The following is a 21,256-nucleotide window of genomic DNA, read 5'->3' on the forward strand; positions in this document are numbered from 1 at the left end:
CTCACACCGCAGTTAATGAAGCAATTGAATTAGGAGGAAATGCCCATTATTTTCATGTGGGCATGAAATGGGCAATGCCCATTTACTGTAGTCTGGTAAAATCACAATTCTAAGTTTCACTGAATGTTTTGAAATCAAAATGGCAGGATGACACATCAAGAAAAGAACTACAGCGGGAGTGTTAATAGTGTGAAAGAACTAGTGTGAATAACTTAAAAATATTAATTTTTTCCTATGAGATTCTTTTTTCCTTCTTTCTTTTTTTTTTAAATTAAATTGAGCTTGACTTCTATTGGCTGTATCTTCCGGAGTGAACAGTTTAAAGCTCCCCTGACACACACGCTGCTTTAGGAGGGTCATGTACTGCACTGCTTCGTAATTTTCCCATGGACGCAAAGACGGGTTAAACGACGTGCGGTTCACGGAGGGCGGACGATGAAGCACTACTGAAGACCAGATTCCACCGGTGCTAAAATGCTGGTGCCTGCCGGGGAAAAGGCATCTTGCCTTTAAAAAAAGAAAAAAAAAAAAACACCTCCAAAATAACAATAACAACCATCCTTCCTTTTTTGCCAGAATTCTCCTGAAGACTGCATGCCAGAGGAAGCAGAGCCGGGGCAGCGGCCAGGACGCGGCCAGAGGCAGCGAGAGCTCCTTCTCCGCGTGGATCCCCACAGCCGCTTCCCGAGCCCTGCGTGGCTGCTCTAAGGCGGCCGGGGCGAGGGCGGTGCCGCCTGCCGCGCCCCGTCCGCTCCTCCCCGCTGCCAGCCTTCCCTGCCCGCTCGCAGGGCCCCCGGTGCGCCCCGCCTTCGGCCCCGCCCCGCCCCGCCCCGCCCCGCCCCAGCCCGGCCCAGTGGAGGCGCCCGAGTGCGCGCGCGCGGCGCCGGCTCGGTTCCCCTTCCGAGCGTCCGCGCCCCGCATGCGCAGTCCGCGCCGGCGGTCTCCGTTTGTTTGAACAGGAAGGCGGACATATTAGTCCTTCACGGCCCCCCTCGCCCCACCCCCCACCAAGCATTCGCCGCGCGACTCGCCCTTTCCCCAGCCGGGGCCGCAGCACCTCCCAGAAGCTCCCCCAGCAGCAGCCGCCGGGACCCGACTCTTGTCTCCCTCACCGCCCGCTCTCCAGTCCGTCCTCTCCCAAGTCTCCATCGGGCACCGACCTCGCCCTGCCCCGCCGGACACCGCGGCAGCAGCCCCAGCAGCGCCGGGACAAAATGGGAGAGTGAGGCTAACCCGCGGGGACCAGCTCTTGGCCGAGGCGGATCGGTGCATCGGGCCGGGCCAAGTGGAGCCGGGGATGCGGGGCTAGACCGTCTGCAGCGCCTCAGAGCGGAGCGGGCCCGGCCCGGGGCCCGAGCGGCGGCGGCAGCTGGCACAGCTCCGCGCCCGCCCTTCGCCTTCGCCTTTCCTCTTCTCCCTCCCCTGCTGCCCGGAGGAGTCTCCACCCTGCTTCTCCTTCTCTCCCTCCTCCTGCCCATCTCGGGACCGGGAACCCTCCATGGCGAAGGCGTCCGGGGCCCGCTAGGCTGAAGCACTTCGCCGGAGCGACGGGGCTGGTGGCGACGGCGCTGTCGGCTGTCGTGAGGGGCTGCCGGGTGGGATGCGACTTTGGGAGTCCGAGCGACTGTGGGTCGCCGTCGCCCCCGGCCCGGGGTCTGGAGAGCGGAGATCCCCTCAGTGAGGGGGAAGAGGGGGAACCGGGCGCACCTGGTGACCCTGGGGTTCCGGCTCCTCCGCCCCGCGGCCGCGAACCCACCGCGGGAGGAAGTTGGTTGAAATTGCTTTCCGCTGCTGGTGCTGGTACGAGGGTATTGTCACACTAGCAGCAACATGTCGACTGGGGACAGTTTTGAGACTCGGTTTGAAAAAATCGACAACCTGCTGCGGGATCCCAAATCGGAAGTGAATTCAGATTGTTTGTTGGTGAGTAGCACTGTTCTCCTTTCCTTGTCTGAGGTTCTGTATTTATTTGCTTCCTCTTGCTTTCAGTCTGGTTGTCTGCAAAAGAAAATTTCAGGTGTGCATCATCTTGGAAAACACCACAATCTGGTGTTTTTCCTGAAGAATCTTGGAGTACCACTAAAATCTCATGCCGTGGCCCTGTTTATCAACTGGCTCTCTACTCTGAACTTTTAGCTCTGACTCAGTTCGTCATTACAGAAAAGATACTTATAAACCTCTCTTGCGTACATCATATGAAAAGTTTCCACGTCAGAGTTATTTTTACGTACATGGTTTGCTGAAGGGCGTTCTTAGTATTAATCTTTCCGATCGGTTTGACAGTTAAGTTGATAAAGACTGCTTTCCATTCACAGCGATTTAGGTCCTTAAGGGTTTAATTTTTAGACTTGTGACAATGTGAAATCGATGTTGAGGAAGTGATTTTTGAGCCAAAATGTCATAGGTGATTTGAGTCTGAGGAACTTTGTGCACTTTTTGCACTTTTATTAAGTGTAAAAACCCAAGATAACTGATGATAGGTCATCACGATATTAACGTCTTTTACGATATTGTTGATTACAGAAGTACTGCACAGATATTTTGTCACAACTGCCTTTTTTTTGGTGGTGTTGTACTTAACATTATAACTTTTGAAAGATCCTCAAGTTTTTATGATGTGAAAGGCTAAAACACTACTTTAAAAATTCTTCAGTGGTTGATAGCATGAACAATTATCTGTAGATAATTGGAGTTCTTAAGTTTTGTCAATTTTCCCTAATACTAATAGTTGTAAACTATTTGTAAGCAAGTTTTTCCTTTACTGAACAAGTAAACGTTATATAATAATCCTATTTTGGTCCAAACAAAACCACATTATCTTTAAAGTTGCAAGAAATGTGTCTATGGATAGTAATTTACAATCTTCTCAGGGAATTAATGTTAGATGTACACAATATTTGGGATTAAAATTAAGTGAACTAAATAATGCCATTCAGAGAAATAATACCATTTTAAAATCTCTTCTTGAATCAGGAAAATGATGTAGATCATTTAAAATTAACATATATTTTAGTTACTCTAAATACTTGTGTATATATTTTTTAACGTGTATGGGTCTGCAAGAAAGTTTCTCCCCAAAACTTTCTAAATTACTCTAAGCATCCTTGACTGTAAAATAAGAGTTGTGGGTTGTATGTTTGAAATGTCTCACCCACATTATGAATGCTCTTCATATAGAGAAACAAAAAAAGAGGGTTGATGCTTAATACAATTGAAAACATTTAATTGAATGAGAGAAGAAACTAGAACATATCTTTCTAGGAAGGCTCTCTATAAGTTTTAAGAAGTCGAATTCTTCTTTTAATATTTTTCTAATTTTCACATATTTTTGATTTTACTTTGCTTTTGTATCTCCTTATTCCATGAAGCAGCGTTACAGGGAGGGTTTAGTAGGGTTTTTGTTTGTTTGTTTGTTTGTTTTAGTTGTCTCCTGGCCTCTTGCCATAGCTTCATTTGGTGGGAACCTCACAAATTTATTGAAATATGGAGAATACCGGGAAATGTAAGTCATGGACTCTTGAAAGTCCAATCTATTTAGAAAAAGAAGTCCTAATCTCACACACATACCACATACACTAAAAGTAAAGCAAAACACTTCACAGCTTGAGAAAATATTTGATAAATTTCAAATGACTGGTATAGGTAATATACACTCTTGGATATTGAAGGGAAGAATGCTCTTGAGTTGTGAGAGCTACAGTATGCTGAATGTATAGAATTTAGATAGAGGGTATTCAAAGGGGGAGTGGAAGATAACATGAATAGAGGGTGGATACCGAATGGGCTAGCACGCGTTAAGGGGAACAGAAAATAAAGTTGGAAGGATAGATTGGGGTTAGAGTGTGGAGGATTTGATTGCTAGGCTAAGGAACTTCAATTTTATTCAGTATGTTGTGGCTATTAAATATTTATAAACAAGACTGTGCAAGGATGAATGAAGAAGATGAAAGTTGTAGTAGAGTGCAGGATAGGTTGTGTGGAAAGAGACTGGAGATGGGGTGAGATTGAAAGTTTTTTTTTTTTTTTTAAGCTCTTTATTGGAATATAATTGCTTTACACTTTTGTACCAGCTTTTGAGGTACACTAAAGTGAATCAGCTGTATTTATACACATATGCCCATATCCCCTCCCTCCTGCGACTCCCTCCCACCCTCCCTGTCCTGGCCCTCTAAGGCATCACCCATCATCAAGTTTATCTCCCTATGTTATGCAGCAGCTTCCCACTAGCTATCTGTTTTACATTTGGTAGTGTATATACATCAGTGCTACTCTCTCACTTCGTCCCAGCTTTAAAAAAAATTATTTTGATAGTCCAGAAATGATCGAAGCCCCAAATTGGAGTATTATAATGGGGAAGGAGAATTGATGGAATTTGATTGGCAGGGTTGGGGAGGAGGGGCAACCAAAAAGAATAGTTAGATGACTATTTTAAGCCTGGGTTATTTTAAGCCTGGGTTATAGGGAGATTGATGAAAATATGAGTGAAAACAAGTCAGATTTGGAAATTGCTGGGGAAGAATAGGCAACAGATAAATTCAGATTTAGATTTGCTGTGTTTGAGGGGATAATGGGACAACCACAAAGACATGATCTGTAGACTATTGGAGATACAAAACTGAGCTCATAATTAAAGATAACAGTTTGGAAATCATTTGCACAGAGATGCAAGTTGAAACTGATATAATGATAAAAGGGTAAAAGAACAAGGAGGAAGAGTCAAGAAAGTAGGCAGGCAGTCAGGGCCTCCCAGAGTTAGGACAGCGAAATATCTTGGAACCCAAGACCTAAAAGAACATAGTCAACAGACATATTCTCCTTACCCCCTTTTTTCTGTTTAGTTCCCTAATTGTTTATTGATAGCTGTTGAAATTTTATTATATTAATCTGAACTTGGTAAAGATTGAATTTTTCTTTGGAGGCAGAATCCTTTTTCCAGTTTCGTAGCATCTAGCATGAATTTTCTTTGCATGATATTTTATGTTTATTATCAAGCATTCATTCATTCATTCAGCCATTCAGAATGACTTACCAGGCAGCTTCATCTTTTTCAGTGGGTCTGTTTTTACTGTTTGCTGTCTAGACTTTGGACATCTCATGTATTGTAGGAACAATATACCCTTTTAAAATTGCTTGACTTTATTATTTTGGCCTTTGTTGCTTTATTTAGCTGATACTTATTCAGTATGTATTATGTGCCATGTGCAACACTCAAGTTCTAATATTTTTTTGGTAATCTCAGAAAATAAAGTTGTCATATTAGGTTTCCTTGACTAGACTCACTCTTCAGAAATGAAAGTTCCCACACTTTTTGATTTCAGAAGCGTTTGCTGGCAGAGATATTTTAAACCACCTCACCCACAAAGAAAACAGCTTTTTTTTGTTGCGTATTAGTGGTTATAAAATAATATAGGTGGGAGAAACCCTGATAAATGATTTCTTCAACCTTTCCATGAACACATAATTTATTTTAAAAACTAGATAAGCCCATTTTTAATATTGCAAATGTAAATGCTAAAATAGTTTGCAGTTGCTGTGGTGATATAGTACCTATTCATTTGTCTTCTAGATCATCCAGATTTCTCAACGTTGGTCTTGTGTAAATCAGATTCTTTCCTGTGTCGTAATGATTCTCTTACTTTCCATGTTATAGTTTATTTATAATGATTATCAAGACATGTTTTCCTTTTTTCCAACTTTTTTTTAAACTTTACAATTATTTTATCCAAGGCTTGTTAACAATTTCTCAATAGTTTTGAATACTTCTGAAACAGTAAGTGATGAAGTGTAATAAACATTAATTTTTCCAGAGGGAGAAATGCCCATAATTTGTAAATTAAAAAAAGGAAAAAGAAAGGCCGGTGAGTGGAAAGTTTAGGTATATATTTGTCTTGAAGTTTGACATTTCTTGAAAATATAGCTATCTGACTATATAGCTATATAAAAATATATAGCTTTTTTTTTTAAAGTTTTTGTTTTTGACCTTTTTTTCCCCCTAGTTTTGTTTAGTTGGTGAAGGTGTAGCAATGAGTGGGTGGCATGGGGGGAAGGGGACCAATAATAGTTGAACAGTGCATATTGAGTTCCAACAGTGTTGTCCCCTTTGTACATATTTGTTGCTACCATCTTTCATTAGTCACTTTTTCAGAATGTAGAAGGCAATTGTAAATGAAGTTTCGAGGTTTTGTTTTTGAGTTTTTGCGCTTTAAATTCTCTTTTTCTGGGCTTCCTTGACCTAGTGCTTTCCCATCTTTTCAATGCTGACTTTTTCTCTAAGCCTCAATCCTTGGCCTATAATACTTTCCTTTCTCTTCATCAGTGGTGGAGAATTCATCCATTCTTATATCTTCAGCTGCTGTCATCTCTACCCATGATACCAGGTCTTTATTTTATTTTATTTTATTTTTTAATTAATTTATTTTATTGGCTGTGTTGGGTCTTTTTTGCTGTGCGCGTGCTTTCTTTAGTTGTGGTGAGTGGGGGCTACTCTTTGTTGTGGTGCGTGGGCTCCTCATTGCCATGGCTTCTCTTGTTGCGGAGCACGGGCTCTAGGCTAGTGGGCTTCAGTAGTTGTAGCACATGGGCTCAATAGTTGTGGCACACAGGCTTAGTTGCTCCATGGCATGTGAAATCTTCCTGGAGCAGGGATCGAACCCGTGTCCCCTGCATTGTCAGGTGGATTCTTAACCACTGCACCACCTAGGAAGCCCCAGGTCTTTATTTTTTAGTCTTTTTCCTGTTTTTGAATCCTAAGTACCCGATTGCCTATGAGGCATCTCTACCTGGATGTCATATTATTACTCAGATTACTGATATTCCAAAATAAGCTTTGTCCCACAAATTTACCTGTTTTATCATTAACACTGTTAGTATGCCTGTCACTCAACTGGAACTCTTGTTATGTACTTTAACTTTGACAATCCTAGGTCACATGATGGGATTATTTCAAAAGATTGTGGCTAGCATTCCAGATTCTAGATTATTGCTGTACAGTCCCTCTGTGTGTCCTGCCAGCTGAATTGATCACATTTGGGGTTATATTACTATTGGACGGAATGAAAGACTTGAGGTCATTATATCTTTGGGCCTTAAAGCTATATGCTTGCTAGTGTTCATAGTTTATGTCTTAATGAGTGTTACCAGTATCTGTTGCATATCTAGTTAGTTTGGATCAGGTTATTTTGAGGTCATTTCACTCAGCAAATCTTTGTGTATGTTCTAAACGTGAATTCTAATGTAGGCTCTGCCCTGTACTTAACAGATGATTTTAGGTGAATTATTTTAACCTCTCAAAGCTTGTTTCATCTTCAGAAAAGTGGAGGGATAATAGTACTAGATTTTCCTAAGGATTAAATAATATAGACAAAGCAGTTATCACAACATGTGGCATTTAGTACGCATTTGTTAATTGGTGACTATTATTTTTGTCATATTTATAGTATTCCTATTATATGCTAGTCATTGTGCTTAGTCTAGAAGTTGATATCTATTGTATTCCCTAAGTGCAGAGCAATTATCTGACACTTCAAACCATGCTTGTAAATTCATAATCCAGCTGTACTTTATTTGAAGTGTCCAAGCCAGTTGTTACTGAAAATGGAGACATTTAGATGAGATTCAGTAGAACGAGGAGGGGCTTTCAGAGACTGTTTATTCATTTAGTCATGATTTATAACGTACCTACTTGTGCCAAGGGTTTAGATTGATAAAAAAGACAGTTGGGGGGCTTCCTACGTGGCGCAGTGGTTAAGAATCCGCCTGCCAATGCAGGGGACACGGGTTCGATCCCTGCTCCAGGAAGATCCCACATGCCGCATGCCGTGGAGCAACTAAGCCCGTGCGCAGCAACTGTTGGGCCCATGTGTTGCAACTACTGAAGCCCACGCACCTAGAGCCCGGGCTCTGCAACAAGAGAAGCCACAGCAATGAGGAGCCCGCGCACCACAAGGAACAGTAGCCCCCCACTCACCGCAACCAAAGAAAGCCCACGCACAGCAAAAAAGACCCAACACGGCCAATAAAATAAATAAATAAATAGTTTAAAAAAAAAAAAAAAAAGACAGTTGGGAGCTCTGGTTTGCAGAGGTTTGGTTATCTTACTCTCTTTCTATATGTATCTTATATTTTCACTATTTTGTTAAACAGGCCTTGCAATGCAAGAACCTTGTGGGTGTATGGAGAGTTGGCTCAGAGTAACAGCTGAGACATGAATTGGGCCATTCATTAATCTCTTGAGTCAGAAATGTTTTTAATCCAGAAGAAGGAACCACATATAATACTTTGTAATGAACAAAGAGTAGATTCCCAGTTTTAGATTAGATTTTGCATAACTTTACAGTTTAGTTTTATTTCACGATTATAAGTTTTGATGTTGTGTTTATATGGTAAAAACTAGAGATTCTATTATGATATATGACAAAGAGGCCCTCAGATCAGGAAATATTACATATGGAGTTCTGTTGCTGAAGATAGTCTAGTAGCTTCCCTTCCCCATTACAATCCCCACTAAAAAAGAGGTACATTCGTTTAGTTTAAGCCCAGAACATAGCTGATGAATACCCCACACATGTATGTACAAGAAGGTGAACAGATACTCCTGCATTTCACAATAGAATATATATATATATATATATTTAATATCCTGTTAGCATGGTATAGTGAGTACACTGGATTGGAAATTGGTATATCCTTGGTTTTGCTCTTTACTGTGTAACCAAGTAAATCTTTTTTCTTATCTGGGCTTCAGTTTCCCCAATGAAGAGGTGGACCGTGTAGTTGCTAATGTCCATTGTGTCTCTAAAAATTCTGTAAGTCTTTGTTTATTATAATTCCATAAAAAGCTTAAAAAGCTGTGTAACTGATTTATTATTTAAGAAGGAAAACTTAAAAATTAAGTGATTTGGGGGTAGAAGTATAAGAATAGGAATCATCTTTGTTAAGTGCTATCTTTGCAGCTAGTTCTACATAGCCTTAGAAGATCATCCTAAATCATTTTTAGTTGTTATATTTGGCTTGCCTTTTTTTTTTTTTTTTTGCACATTTGTGACTTGTGTCCTAATTGTAGGGGATTGTGCTTTTTAAACAGAGAAAGTAGTAATTGGGTTACTCATTTGTATTTACATTAAAATGTATACACGTACTAGTTTACTTCTCTAATATATCTGTCCTCACTGTTTGGGATTGTGAAATGTAAGAGTACATTTTCATTATAGTTTCTAAACAATTAGTAGGAAGTTGGGTGTTCAAATTAATGTTCAAAGTTTGATGTCTTAGGTGAGAGGTTGTCTTATACTCGTATCATGTTTTAAAGTATAGGCTCACCTGTGTTCCCCCTTTATTCCTATGTTTATTTTTTTTTTAATTTTAGTTTATTGTTATTCTCATCCTTTATTTATAGTCTTTATTCCATACTTCCTATAATGACTTTTGGCAGGAAATTGAAATTTTATCTCAGATTGTTCCCTGGAACTAATTTTGAAATAGTGAACTGCAGTTAACTCTTCTTTTTTCTCTTTGGTGTTTTTCATTCATTAATGAATAATGAATTCATTTATTCAGCACATGTTTACTTGGTTTGTACTGTGTGCTAGGTGCTCTGTTAGGCTCTGTTAGGACCCCATGGTGAGTAAAAGCAAAGGGCCCTGGCTTCATGAAACTTACAGTCCCAGGAAAAGGATAAGTTATGAGCAGATATGAGTGGGGTAAGGCTTGAAGGGGGAGGTAAGAGATATGATCGGGGCTTTTCTTCAGGGTGGAGTATATTTAAAGACTTGTGTAGTCTAAGTGTATAATTTTCAGGTATGAGTCTGTAGATTGTACTGGATTCCCTTAAGGACTTGTTAAAAATGGAACCTGGGCCCATACCCAAACAAACAAAATCAGAATTTTGGGGGATGAGTCCTAGGATTCTGCATGAGATGTGGATTTTTAAAGACTATCAAGTTTGAAAACTATGGTTGTAGTGGAAAGAACATGGATTTTTGTTTTGTTTGGTAATTTTATAAATGAAAAATTTCAAACATACACAGAAGTAGGGAAAATAGCATAGTGAATCCCCATTACCCAGATTGTACAATTTTCAAAATTTTGTCATGCTTGCTTCATCAAACATCCTTTTTCTTTCTCTTTTTCTTTTCTTTTTTTTAAATATAAATTTATTTATTTATTGGCTGCGTTGGGCCTTTGTTGCTGCATGCAGGCTTTCTCTAGTTGCAGCAAATGGGGGCTACTCTTTGTTGCAGTGCATGGGCTTCTCATTGCGGTGGCTTCTCTTGTTGTGTAGCACAGGCTCTAGGCGCGCAGGCTTCAATAGTTGTTGCATGTGGGCTCTAGAGCGCAGGCTCAATAGTTGTGGCACACTAGCTTAGTTGCTTTGTGGCAAGTGGGATCTTCCTGGACCAGGGATCAAACCTGTGTCCCCTGCATTGGCAGGTGGGTTCTTAACCACTACACCACCAGGGAAGTCCCCAACACCCTTTTCCTTGTCAAAATATTTTAAAGTAAATTCCAGATACTGTTGTTTCACCCTTACAGACTTCAATAAACCCTTCTTAATAAATTTTTTTTCTTGCATTACCACAATGGCCATTATTGTGTCTAGTAAAATTAAAAGCACCTTAGTACCATTAATTTCCAGTTTATATTCAGATTTCTCTGGTTGTCTTAAGAGGATGTCTTTTTTGCAGTTGCTTTGTTAGACTCTAGATACAAAGTTTACATGTTGCTTTTGTTTGTTAGGTCTTTTAAGTCTCTTTTTAATGTAGAGTAGTTTTCTCCCCTATCTCCTCTATCCGCCACCCCCATTGTCTTGCTGAAAAAACTAGGTCATTGGTACCTTACAGTGTTTCACATTCTGGATTTTTTTGTTTCCTTGTCATGTCATTTAATTTGCTCCTGTATCTACCATATTTCCTTCCAAGTTGGTAGTTAGATCTAAAAGCTTGATTTAAATATTTCAACCTTTTAGTCAGGAATGTTTCATAGATTGTATTTTCTTTTACATCACATCAAGAGGCAACAAAATACCTGGCTGACCCACCCTTTAGTGATGCTAGGGTTGATCAGTATGTTCAGGTGGTGACAGCCTGTAATAACTTGCTTCTTAAAATCCTTTAGTATCCTTTCAGCTAGTGGTTCCATCCATTTACAGTTTTTAGCTGAAGCAGTTATTCATTAGGGAAAGTAAAATAATGGTTTTCTAATTATATCATTCCTTTCACATTTATTAACTGTAATTCTTCTGTTAAGAGAACATAAGAATTTTAAGAACTTTACTCATCATCTATAGGGCTGTTTGCTTCCCATGAAACAGAGTTCATAAAGTACAGAATGAATGCATCAGTCTTTATTTTTGTTTTCTTGATTCTTTTTCTTAAAAATTTTTATTGGAATATAGTTGATTTGCAATGTTGTGTTAGTTTCAGGTGTACAGTAAAGTGAATCGGTTATACATATAGCAACTCTTTTTTTTTTTAAACATTCTTTTAGTCTTTCTCTTTAGTTGCCACTTTTCAGAGTAAAGTATTTTGGAAGTTTAGTGTGCTAGACATGGCACACATTGGGTATTTAAGGGAAATTTAAGAAAGCAACTATTTACAAGCGTGTAGACAATATTTAAGGAAGTCAGTACCCTGAGACAAGAAACAGTGGGGAAGAGAACCACTACCACCTCTAGGCCTGAAGGGACAAAGGAAGAGAGCAGTTGGAAGGGTAGCTCTTTGGAGAGGGCTTTCTGTTAGGGGCTGTGGTTTTAAGTAGAGAAAGAAGCATGTTGATCTGGCAGTCAGGGAACCAGGGGAATATATCCCCTGCTGTTACTGGCCTCCCTCCCTACAGTCTCCTACTGTGGTCTCTCTTTGCCTGAAAAGCTGCTATGCATAATAACCCATTGATTCAGTCCATAAAGGTCAGCAAATAAGATATACCCAACACTTCTTTATTGATTTCTCTCTTTTATGTTTTTTATTTTTGGCATCATTGTGGAAACCATTAAAAAATATATTTGATATGTTTCAGTCGATTTTTGTCATCTTCTTGCTGTGCTCAGTTTGTTCTATCTTTGACTAATGGGGGCCTCTTTACATTGTCTCCCATTTTATTTGCCTATGATCTTAATAATCTTTGAGGGAACTTCCTTGTTTCTTGGTGTAATAAGATGCCCAGGCTCATCTTGTACATTTCTTGCCCCAAACTTGGAAATCGGCCATTTAGTAGAGAACGATATTCTGAGACCACAATCAGGATGCTAGGAGTACTCTTTGCTACAGGGTTGAAATTGCTTCTTATCCTTGTTTAATAATTAGGGCTATGAAATTTTATTTTTGGAAAGAAGAAAAAATACTTTATACTGATAATTCTAGTTTCTTTTTATCGTCACTTTGTATTTTTTGCTTTTACATGGAAAAATCTTAGTTCTAACAACACTAACAGAATTACACATTTGTTTGAGTTCCATGAATGTGGGTACAATATAATGAAAGAAAAACTGAGTGGCAGATGGGTGATGGTGGGGTGAGACCTGAAGTCCTGAGTTGTACTCTCTAGTTGACACTGTAAATTGTAAATTGAGAAACTGTGTGGCCTTGGACGGCTAATATCTACTCTCTGACCCTTGGTTTTCTTTAGGAGTATAATACAGAAGTCACTAACTGAAACCATCTCCAAATTGTCTTTAAATATGAGTTTATGTAAATTCCCAACCTTATTAAGAAAAATATGTCTTCTGTCCTTTTGTTGATTTCTAAAATTTTAATACATCTTTAACAATAGGACAAAGAAAATGTTTCTCTAATTTTTTGAAAATTTATTTATTTATTATTTATTTTATTGGCTATGTTGGGTCTCCTTTTTGCTATGCACGGGCTTTCTTTAGTTGCAGTGAGTGGGGGCTACTCTTTGTTGTGGTGCGCTGGCTCTTTATTGCCGTGGCTTCTCGTTGCGGAGCAACGGGCTCTAGGCGCGTGGGCTTCAGTAGTTGCAGCACATGGGCTCAGTAGTTGTGGCTCACGGGCTCTAAAGCACAGGCTCAATAATTGTGGCTCACGGGCTTAGTTGCTCTGCGGCATGTGGGATCTTCCTGGAGCAGGGCTTGAACCCGTGTCCCCTGCATTGGCAGGTGGATTCTCAACCACTGCGCCACCTAGGAAGCCTAGTGCTTCTCTGATTTTTATCATCCACTCTAAAAGTGTTTATTCATCTCATCCTAATTGTTTTTTTAATAAATTTATTTATTTATTTATGGCTTTGTTGGGTCTTTGTTGTACATGGGCTTTCTCTAGTTGCGGTGAGTGGGGTTACTCTTTATTGCAGTGTGCAGGCTTCTCATTGCAGTGGCTTCTTGTGGAGCACGGGCTCTAGGCTCACAGGCTTCAGTAATTGTGGCTCATGGTCTCTAGAGCACAGGCTCAGTAGTTGTGGCGCACGGGCTTAGTTGCTCTGCGGCATGTGGGATCTTCTCGGATCAGGGCTCGAACCCGTGTCCCCTGTATTGGCAGGCGGATTCTTAACCACCTCGCCACCAGGGAAGTCCCAACTCATCCTAATTGTATTTCCTCTGCTTATTTCTAGTAATATCTAGTCATGGAGGCAGTATAGCATAGTGGTTAAGAATGTGTGGGCTTTGGAGTCAGACTGTTGTGATTTTGAATCCCAGCCACTTCAGCTACTTAGTAGCCTTGTGACTTTGGGCAAAATTCTTAAGTTTTTTAGGACTCACATGCATACATCATCCTCAAATAAGATTAATCATAGACTCTCACATGGCTGTTAGGAATATTAAATGTGGTCATGCTAGTGCATGTAACATGCTTTGCACAGTTGCCAGCATTTAGTAAACGGTAGCTATCATTGTTATCATCGTCTTCATTCTTTGTCTTCACAATTTGTCCTGGGAAAGAGGACTTTTGCCTTGACCAAGTGCATCATTATCCACCTCCCCACTCCATAGGCCAGTTTTTTATTTAGTTGAGTGGTCTTGGACAAGTTATCTAACTTCTTTGAGCCTGAATATATTTAATCTGCAAAATGAGAATCATGATAATGTTTACTTCATAGGTTTAATCATGAGGATTAAATGAAATAATTTATATGCAAGTGCTGTCGTTTCATCCAGGTGTTAATATTGATAGTTGCTCCTTTCCTTTCTGTACCTTTATATTACAGATTTGATGAAGGTTCCACTGTAGTTAGAGATACTAGTATTTGGAAACTTGGGAGAAGAGTAGAATGGAATTCTTTATTTGAAATATTTCTTGAATCTCATCTTTGCTTTCTGTTATTGCTGCTCTGTTCAAGTCCAGATTTTCAACCCAACATTCTTGGGTTTAGTGGGACACCGTAGCAGTTTGCCAGTATAGTCCATACTCTTTCTTTTTCTTAACTTTAGTGCTTTTGGTCACGTGGTCTTAGCTTACCTGATTGCTTAGTCTTAATTCCTATCATTCTTCAAAATAGTCTGTATGCTCCAGGTGGATTTTCTCGCTTTCTACAGCGTTTTCTGCTCTTTCCTACCAGTCCTTCTCTTTCTCCCCTCTTGAGTTCTCCTCTATGTTCTCCTTGCCAATTTTCTCATTTTTATAGTCTAACATAAGTCACAACTGTGTTATACTGTTATTTTCTCTTTTGTATTTCTATAGTACTTGTAATCTGTTTCATTTAGTTTATTTTAATTAATTAATTTTATTGGCTGTGTTGGGTCTTCATTGCGGCGCACGGGTTTTCTCCATTTGTGGCAAGTGGGGGCTACTCTTCGTTGTGGTGCGGGGGCTTCTCATTGCAGTGGCCTCTGTTGTGGAGCATGGGCTCTAGGCGTGTGGGCTTCAGTGGTTGTGGCACATGCGCTCATTAGTTGTGGCGCACGAGCTCTAGAGCACAGACTCAACAGTTGTGGCACACGGGCTTAGCTGTTCCATGGCATGTGGTATCTTCCTGGAGCAGGGATCGAACCCATGTCCCCTGCATTGGCAGGTGGATTCTTAACCACTGTGCCACCTAGAAAGTCCTGTTTCATGTAGTTTAGAACTTGGTCAAAACTACCTTGTATGAGTCTGTCTTAAGTGTTAGTTTTACCTCTCTGATGAGAATTACTAATGAGGGCTTAGTAATTCTGGACATTATTGTTCAATTAATACTTGATTGTTGTGAGTGATTATCCTTTCCCCACTCCCCCCCCTGTTCTTTCTCTCTGAATTAGTTAAGACTCTGCCAATTATACATAATAGCACCCAACTTGAATTTTTCTAGGCAAAAAGAATTTCTAGAGTCAGAAACCTGATCTCATTAAAAGTAAAGATTCAGTTGAACCCCAATAAGAACTGGAACTTGGACCTCAAATGCAAGCACACCTTTCTCTCTTTATTCTCTTATTCTTGCTTTGTGTTGTCATTGGTTTTAGTCACTTGTGGAAGATATGGTTGCCAGAGCACTGGAGCTTTAGATCTAACAGCTTCAGCTTCAACTACTGACTTTAAAATCTTGGAGTCTCAAATCCAGAGCTCTGGAGCAAAAGATGCATCCATTCAGCTTGGGTCAGGTGCTCACCCAGCTAATCTCTTGTGATAAGGATCACATGAAAACTGTGAGAATGGGGAGGCAGTTCCCAGGAAAAGAAGAGCCGTGGGGCAAAGCAGACTACAACATAGGTGTTCATTAAACCACTCCTTCTTCCTTCCCTCTGTTTTTTTGATCTTGGATAGATCACTTAAGCTCTCTTCAATAGCTGTTTCCTGAAATGGAGTTAATAATAATTTATTTCATAGTGTGGTGGTAAGCACTAAATGTGATCATCTGTAAAGCAGGGTTTGAAACCTCACAAAAACAATTGTGTAAGCAGATGATAAATGGCTGCCCCTGGGTCCCTTTTGTCCTCATGCCCTGTGCTCTTTTGGCCTGGCCCCAAAGCTTTTTTGCCTGTAGGAGTTTATCCTGCCATTCTAGGTTGTTAGCTGGTCTTTTGGCATTACCTGGCTCAACCTAGCCCTCCATAGCTTCTGGCATCCTTTTTTTTTTTTTTTTTTTTAATAAATTTATTTATTTATTTATTTATTTATTTTATTGGCTGTGTTGGGTCTTTTTTGCTGTGCACAGGCTTTCTTTAGTTGCAGTGAGTGGGGGCTACTCCTCGTTGTGGTGCGTGGGCTCCTCACTGCTGTGGTTTCTCTTGTTGCGGAGCACGGGCTCTAGGCGCGTGGGCTTCAGTAGTTGCAGCACATGGGCTCAATAGTTGTGGCTCGCAGGCTCAGTGGTTGTGGCACACGGGCTTAGTTGCTCCATGGCATGTGGGATCTTCCTGGAGCAGGGATCGAACCCCTATCCCCTGCATGGGCAGGCGGATTCTTAACCACTGCGCCACCTAGGAAGCCCTCTGGCACCTTTTTGAGTAGAAGAGACTAAAGAAGTTATTAACCTCGTATAACTTTTCTCAGGTGGCTTTAGAGTAAATATTTATTATAATTAAATGAATTATAATTACAATCTAAATAAAAACAATGGGTTTATTTTTATAGTTATAGCATTCATGTTCAGTCCCTTCCCCTTCCTTTCTTCTTACAGTAGTGGCAGAGTAGCCACTTAATTTAGTGAATTGAAGGCTAAGGGCCTGTAGAGATTCTACTCCTTTTTACCTGTATTAATTAGGAATCTTTATTGTAAAGAACTGAAAACTCAACCCAAATTAACTTAAACAACAAAGAATGTTTATTGCCTCTGAATACTCGATAGGTAGATTCTAGTTTCAGGAATGTCTGTTTTCGGGGCTCAGGTGACCTGACTGGGAGATGGCTTTCCAAATCTGCTTCTTTAGTATTGTCTCCTTTTTCAGATATACAGCTCCTTGTGGTTGTAAAGTGCCTGCCATTAGCTTGCATGACTGCTTGTTCAAGTACAGTGGGAAGAGAAAGTCTGTTCTTCTAACCTTTAAATAGAGCTTCTAACTGATCTGGCTGAGTAGATCATGTGGCCATATCTGAACCAATCACAACGGTCAGAAGAATGGTATGATGATAAGTGTAGGCCTCCATCATGTGCTCCAGTCTCAGAACTGGGAGTGCGTCAGCTTATCCCAAGATAAAGTATTAAGAGTTGCACAAGGGAGGGATGGAAATTGGAGTTCAGTTTCTGAGATTAAGGGAAATGACCTGCTGGGTAGTTGCAAACAACAAGTATCTCCTACCTTAGATGGAGATTCCTCATCGAGAGAAACCCAAGTTATGGTAGTTTATTCTTCCTGATCTTTTTTGGAAATGACTTTTTCCCTAAATTGTTAAGTTATCTGACATTAGAGTTAGAATAAGTATTGTCAACTAGGTGCTGAAGATCACCAACTTTAGACCACAGCTGGGATAACATTTAACGAAAGGATGCCTGCATGCTGCTTTGCCTTAATGGTAAGTCTTTGGGTGACTTAGTGAAAGATTTCCAAATGCCTGTTCATGGATCAGCCATATCAAAACCAAGTACAGATTCTGGCAGGCCTCACCACAGCTTACCATATGAGAATTGGAGTTGGAAGGTGTAGTATGCTGAAATTTGTATTCTTAACAGGGTCTAGCTGATTGCATAGCCAGGTTTGGGAAGGACTGAATAGTTGCCAAGAAGTTAGACATTATGCCTCCTGTGTATACCTCATTTGGGAAATTGCTGTGAGGAAAACTAAACAGACTGAAGTAGGATTGGATAGAAAAAACTTGCCTCCCTTTTAAGAAAGTATTTTTCTCTTTTTTAAAAATACGTTTTAAGGAAGAACAGGTTATATGAAAAAGAATGAGCGTTTTCTGAAAAAGCCGGTTTTGTTTTATTTTGTTTGGTTGATCTGATTTTGAGGGGGGGCAGGAAATCAAATTTGATAAAGAATCCAAGTAGTGTTACCCTCAATCATCATTGTAACTCCCTAGTACCTTGTTCCTTTGCCTGCTAAAAGGAAACGACCTACTATTTTCTTAGCTACTTATGAAGAAATTGTTTAAATGTGAATAGGCTGTGAAAGAATAGTTTATTATATTTAAAAAACAGTTTCTTTCCCCCAATTCAAGAGATTGGACATTTGCTGTTCCTATGAAATTAAAATTTTTTTCCTAAATGAAAACATGTTTTAATTGCTTAAATAGCTTTTGGGCTTCTGAGCTATTATATATTGAGATATTGATGCTTAACATGTAAGCTCCATGAGAGCAGGTGTCTGATTTTCTAGTTTACTGATGTGTCACCAGTTCCAGGAGCAGTGCCTGGCATATTTTAAGTTTTCAATAAATATTTGTTTGTTGTTGAATTACTAGAAAATATTTTGTTTGCTTGTTTCTGTCATAAAACCCAAGAATGGCTGACATGAGGTTAAGAGATAGGGTGTGATTGGTAATTTATTTAAACCTAAGCTGTATCTATTCTAGAGGCATAATATATTTTAAAACTACAAGTGGTATGTATAAAGGTATAGGTGGGTTCCCCCACTTCCCAGTGTCTTTTAATTTTGGATGAGGGACCAAAAGCCAGTAATACTCATTTTTATAAGACTTTGCACACTCATTTTATTTAATCTTTACAACAATCCCATGGGCTGGCTGATGTAAATATTATTCTTTATAAATTAAACCCTGAAAAAGGTAAATGAATTGCCTGACATACAGCATATGATCAGTAAGTGGCACACTTTCTGATCCTTAGTCTGTAGTAGAGTGGAAAGAGCATCAAAGTTGTAGATAACATGCCACAAAGAGAAGTGTTTCCACAGCACTCAGGAGAATGCTTTGTACACAGAATGCACAAAGTGAAAAACATTTAAATTGAAAAGCATGGGGATTGGTAAAGAATGGAATGGGGAAGATACGTAGTAGTAGAGAAAAGAACTTGCTAAGGGTTTATTGACTAGTTTGGAGGGGGAAGGTAAGTTCTGTAGTATTTTACCTCTGAAGCAGTGATCTAGAACTTGACTGGATAAAGGGTGGGAGTCAGTTCTTTAATCAAATGTGCAGTGTATTTATTGCAAGTTTCAAATAGCTTTCTGCTAAAACATATCTTTGTCGGATTTGACATGTCTGGAAAGTGAGTGTTGGTATACAATCTAAGCCATGAAGCATGGTGATCTGAAGTAGAATAAAATGAATAGTTATAATGGTGATGATTAATGACACCACCATGTGCTTAGTTTAGCAGGAGACATTAGTAACATTTTACTGAATTGGTATGAAAGAAGATATGGGGTAACTTTGGGAAAATGTTAAAAAAAATTAATATCCCTGTATTTGGTGACGAGGTTACTGTCCTATAACAGAACTGAAGATTTATCAGGGGCTGGGGATGGGGTAGGGGATTGACTGCAAAGACGTACAAGGGAACACTTAGGTAGGGTGATGGAACTGTTCTGTATCTTGATTGTGGTAGTGGTGGTGGTTATACAGCTGTTTGTCAAATTCATTGAACTATAAACATAAAAAGGATGAATTTTACTTTACATAAATTATACCTCAATAAACCTGACTTTTTTTTTTTTTACTTTTTTTTTTTAATTTTTGTGACATAAACTTTATTTTTTTTTTTGTTTTTTTTTTGGCACACGGGCTTAGTTGCTCCGAGGCATGCGGGATCTTCCTGGAGCAGGGATCGAACCCGTGTCCCCCGTGTTGGCAGGCAGATTCTCAACCACTGCGCCACCTAGGAAGCCCAACCTGACTTATTAAAAAAGAAAAATTACTTATTTGGTGGAAGGATTAGTAGTCCCATGAAAGAACTAAACATTTGTTTGCTACTGTCAGTAATATGGCCTTTGAAAATGTCTGTGTATGGCTTCACTTATGTGTATGTCTGTGTCACTTGGGAAGGACCTATGCTGACTGAAGTATGATGATCGAAAAGCAACTGGTAATGTTTGTAGCCAGTGATAAAATTAGACCTTTTAGGTGAAAATTAGGATTTTGGAAAACTTGTATTTGCTACCCTGATCTTGACAGCTTTCCAATGCCTAAAGACTTTTCTCATGTAGTTGGTGGTGACATTAATAAATGTGATTTTTCAATATTGTGTGATGAAATGTACCAACATTTGAAAGAGCTTATAATTTAGTGGGGCAATATTTTCTAAATGACCAGTTATAAAATCATCCATGAGTAAAAGATCTACTCAAAATAGAAGATAGACCAATAAATTTTAATATTGCAAAGTGAGTGCAAAAAGTTCATTATTGCAACTGACTTTTTTTTTATTTGGCCTTGCCACAGAGCATGTAGGATCTTAGTTCTTTAACCAGGGATTGAACCCAGGCCCTGGTGATAAAAGTGCAGCATCCTAACCATGGACTGCCAGAGAATTCCCTAATGGATTTGTTTTTAAAAATCCATTCTGATGATCTGTTGTTTAGTCAGTGTGTTAAGATTATTCTCATTTAATGCAGTATTAATGGTTGGCTTTGTCTCCCATTTTATTACTTATTCTGTACTTCTTTGTTTTTGTTCCTGTTTCCTCTTTCTTGCCTTTTTTGGGTTATTTATACATTTTTTAGTATTCATTTTAGTTTATTGTGTTTTTGATTATATTTTTCTGTGCGGTTTTTTTAGTGGCTGCTGTTCTAGGGTTTTCAATACACATGCCTGACTTTTCACAGTATGCTACCACTTTGTAAGGAATATAGAAACCTAAGCACCATAAGTGCCCCTTCACCCTCCCCTTTATGTTGTAGTTGTCTTATGTATTTCAGCTGTACACATTGAAAACCCCATGAGAAAATGTTATAATTTTTGTCTTCATTGGTCAAATATGTTTTAAATAACTCAATAGGAGAAGAATAGATATTTATCATTTTGGTTGCTCTACTTTCTTGTCTCATGTTCCAGGTTTCCTTCCACTGTCATTTTCCTTCTGTCTGAAGAACTTCCTTTATGAGTTTTTTGTTTTTGTTTCTTCTTTTTTTTTTAAGTAGTCCTTTTATAGCAGGTCAGTTGGCTATAAATTTTCATAGTTTTCCTTCTTGTCAGTCTGTTTTTATTTTTATTTTCCTTCCTAAAGGATATTTTCAGTGGCTGTAGAATTTGGGGTTGACAGTTCCTTCCTCTTGATACTTTTAAAATGGTGTCCCACTTCTTTCAGAGGCTTCACATAAGTTTCTGGTGAGAAATCTGCAGTTTTCCAGTTCATTCTTCCCCTGTAAGTAATGTCATTTTTCTCTGATTGTCCTCAAGGTATTTTCTTTGTTTTTAGTTTTCAGCAGTTTGATAATGATGTGTCTGGAAGTAGGTTCGTTTGGGTTTATCCCACTGAGGTTCGCTGAGCTCTTGAA

General features: G+C 39.4%; 1 protein-coding gene across 1 annotated transcript in view; it reads left to right on the top strand.

Moving 5' to 3' along the window:
- The first annotated feature begins 1,791 nt into the window (after positions 1 to 1,791).
- The window catches only part of ROCK1 (Rho associated coiled-coil containing protein kinase 1), a 151,107-nt gene continuing 131,642 nt past the window's right edge, over positions 1,792 to 21,256 (top strand). The window contains exon 1 of the mRNA XM_057698670.1: positions 1,792 to 1,923. Coding sequence (XP_057554653.1) covers positions 1,831 to 1,923 — 93 coding nt within the window. The 5' untranslated portion in view covers positions 1,792 to 1,830. The remainder of the gene's footprint in view (positions 1,924 to 21,256) is intronic.

This window comes from Hippopotamus amphibius, chromosome 11, assembly GCF_030028045.1.
Source record: "Hippopotamus amphibius kiboko isolate mHipAmp2 chromosome 11, mHipAmp2.hap2, whole genome shotgun sequence".
Taxonomy (NCBI): domain Eukaryota; kingdom Metazoa; phylum Chordata; class Mammalia; order Artiodactyla; family Hippopotamidae; genus Hippopotamus; species Hippopotamus amphibius.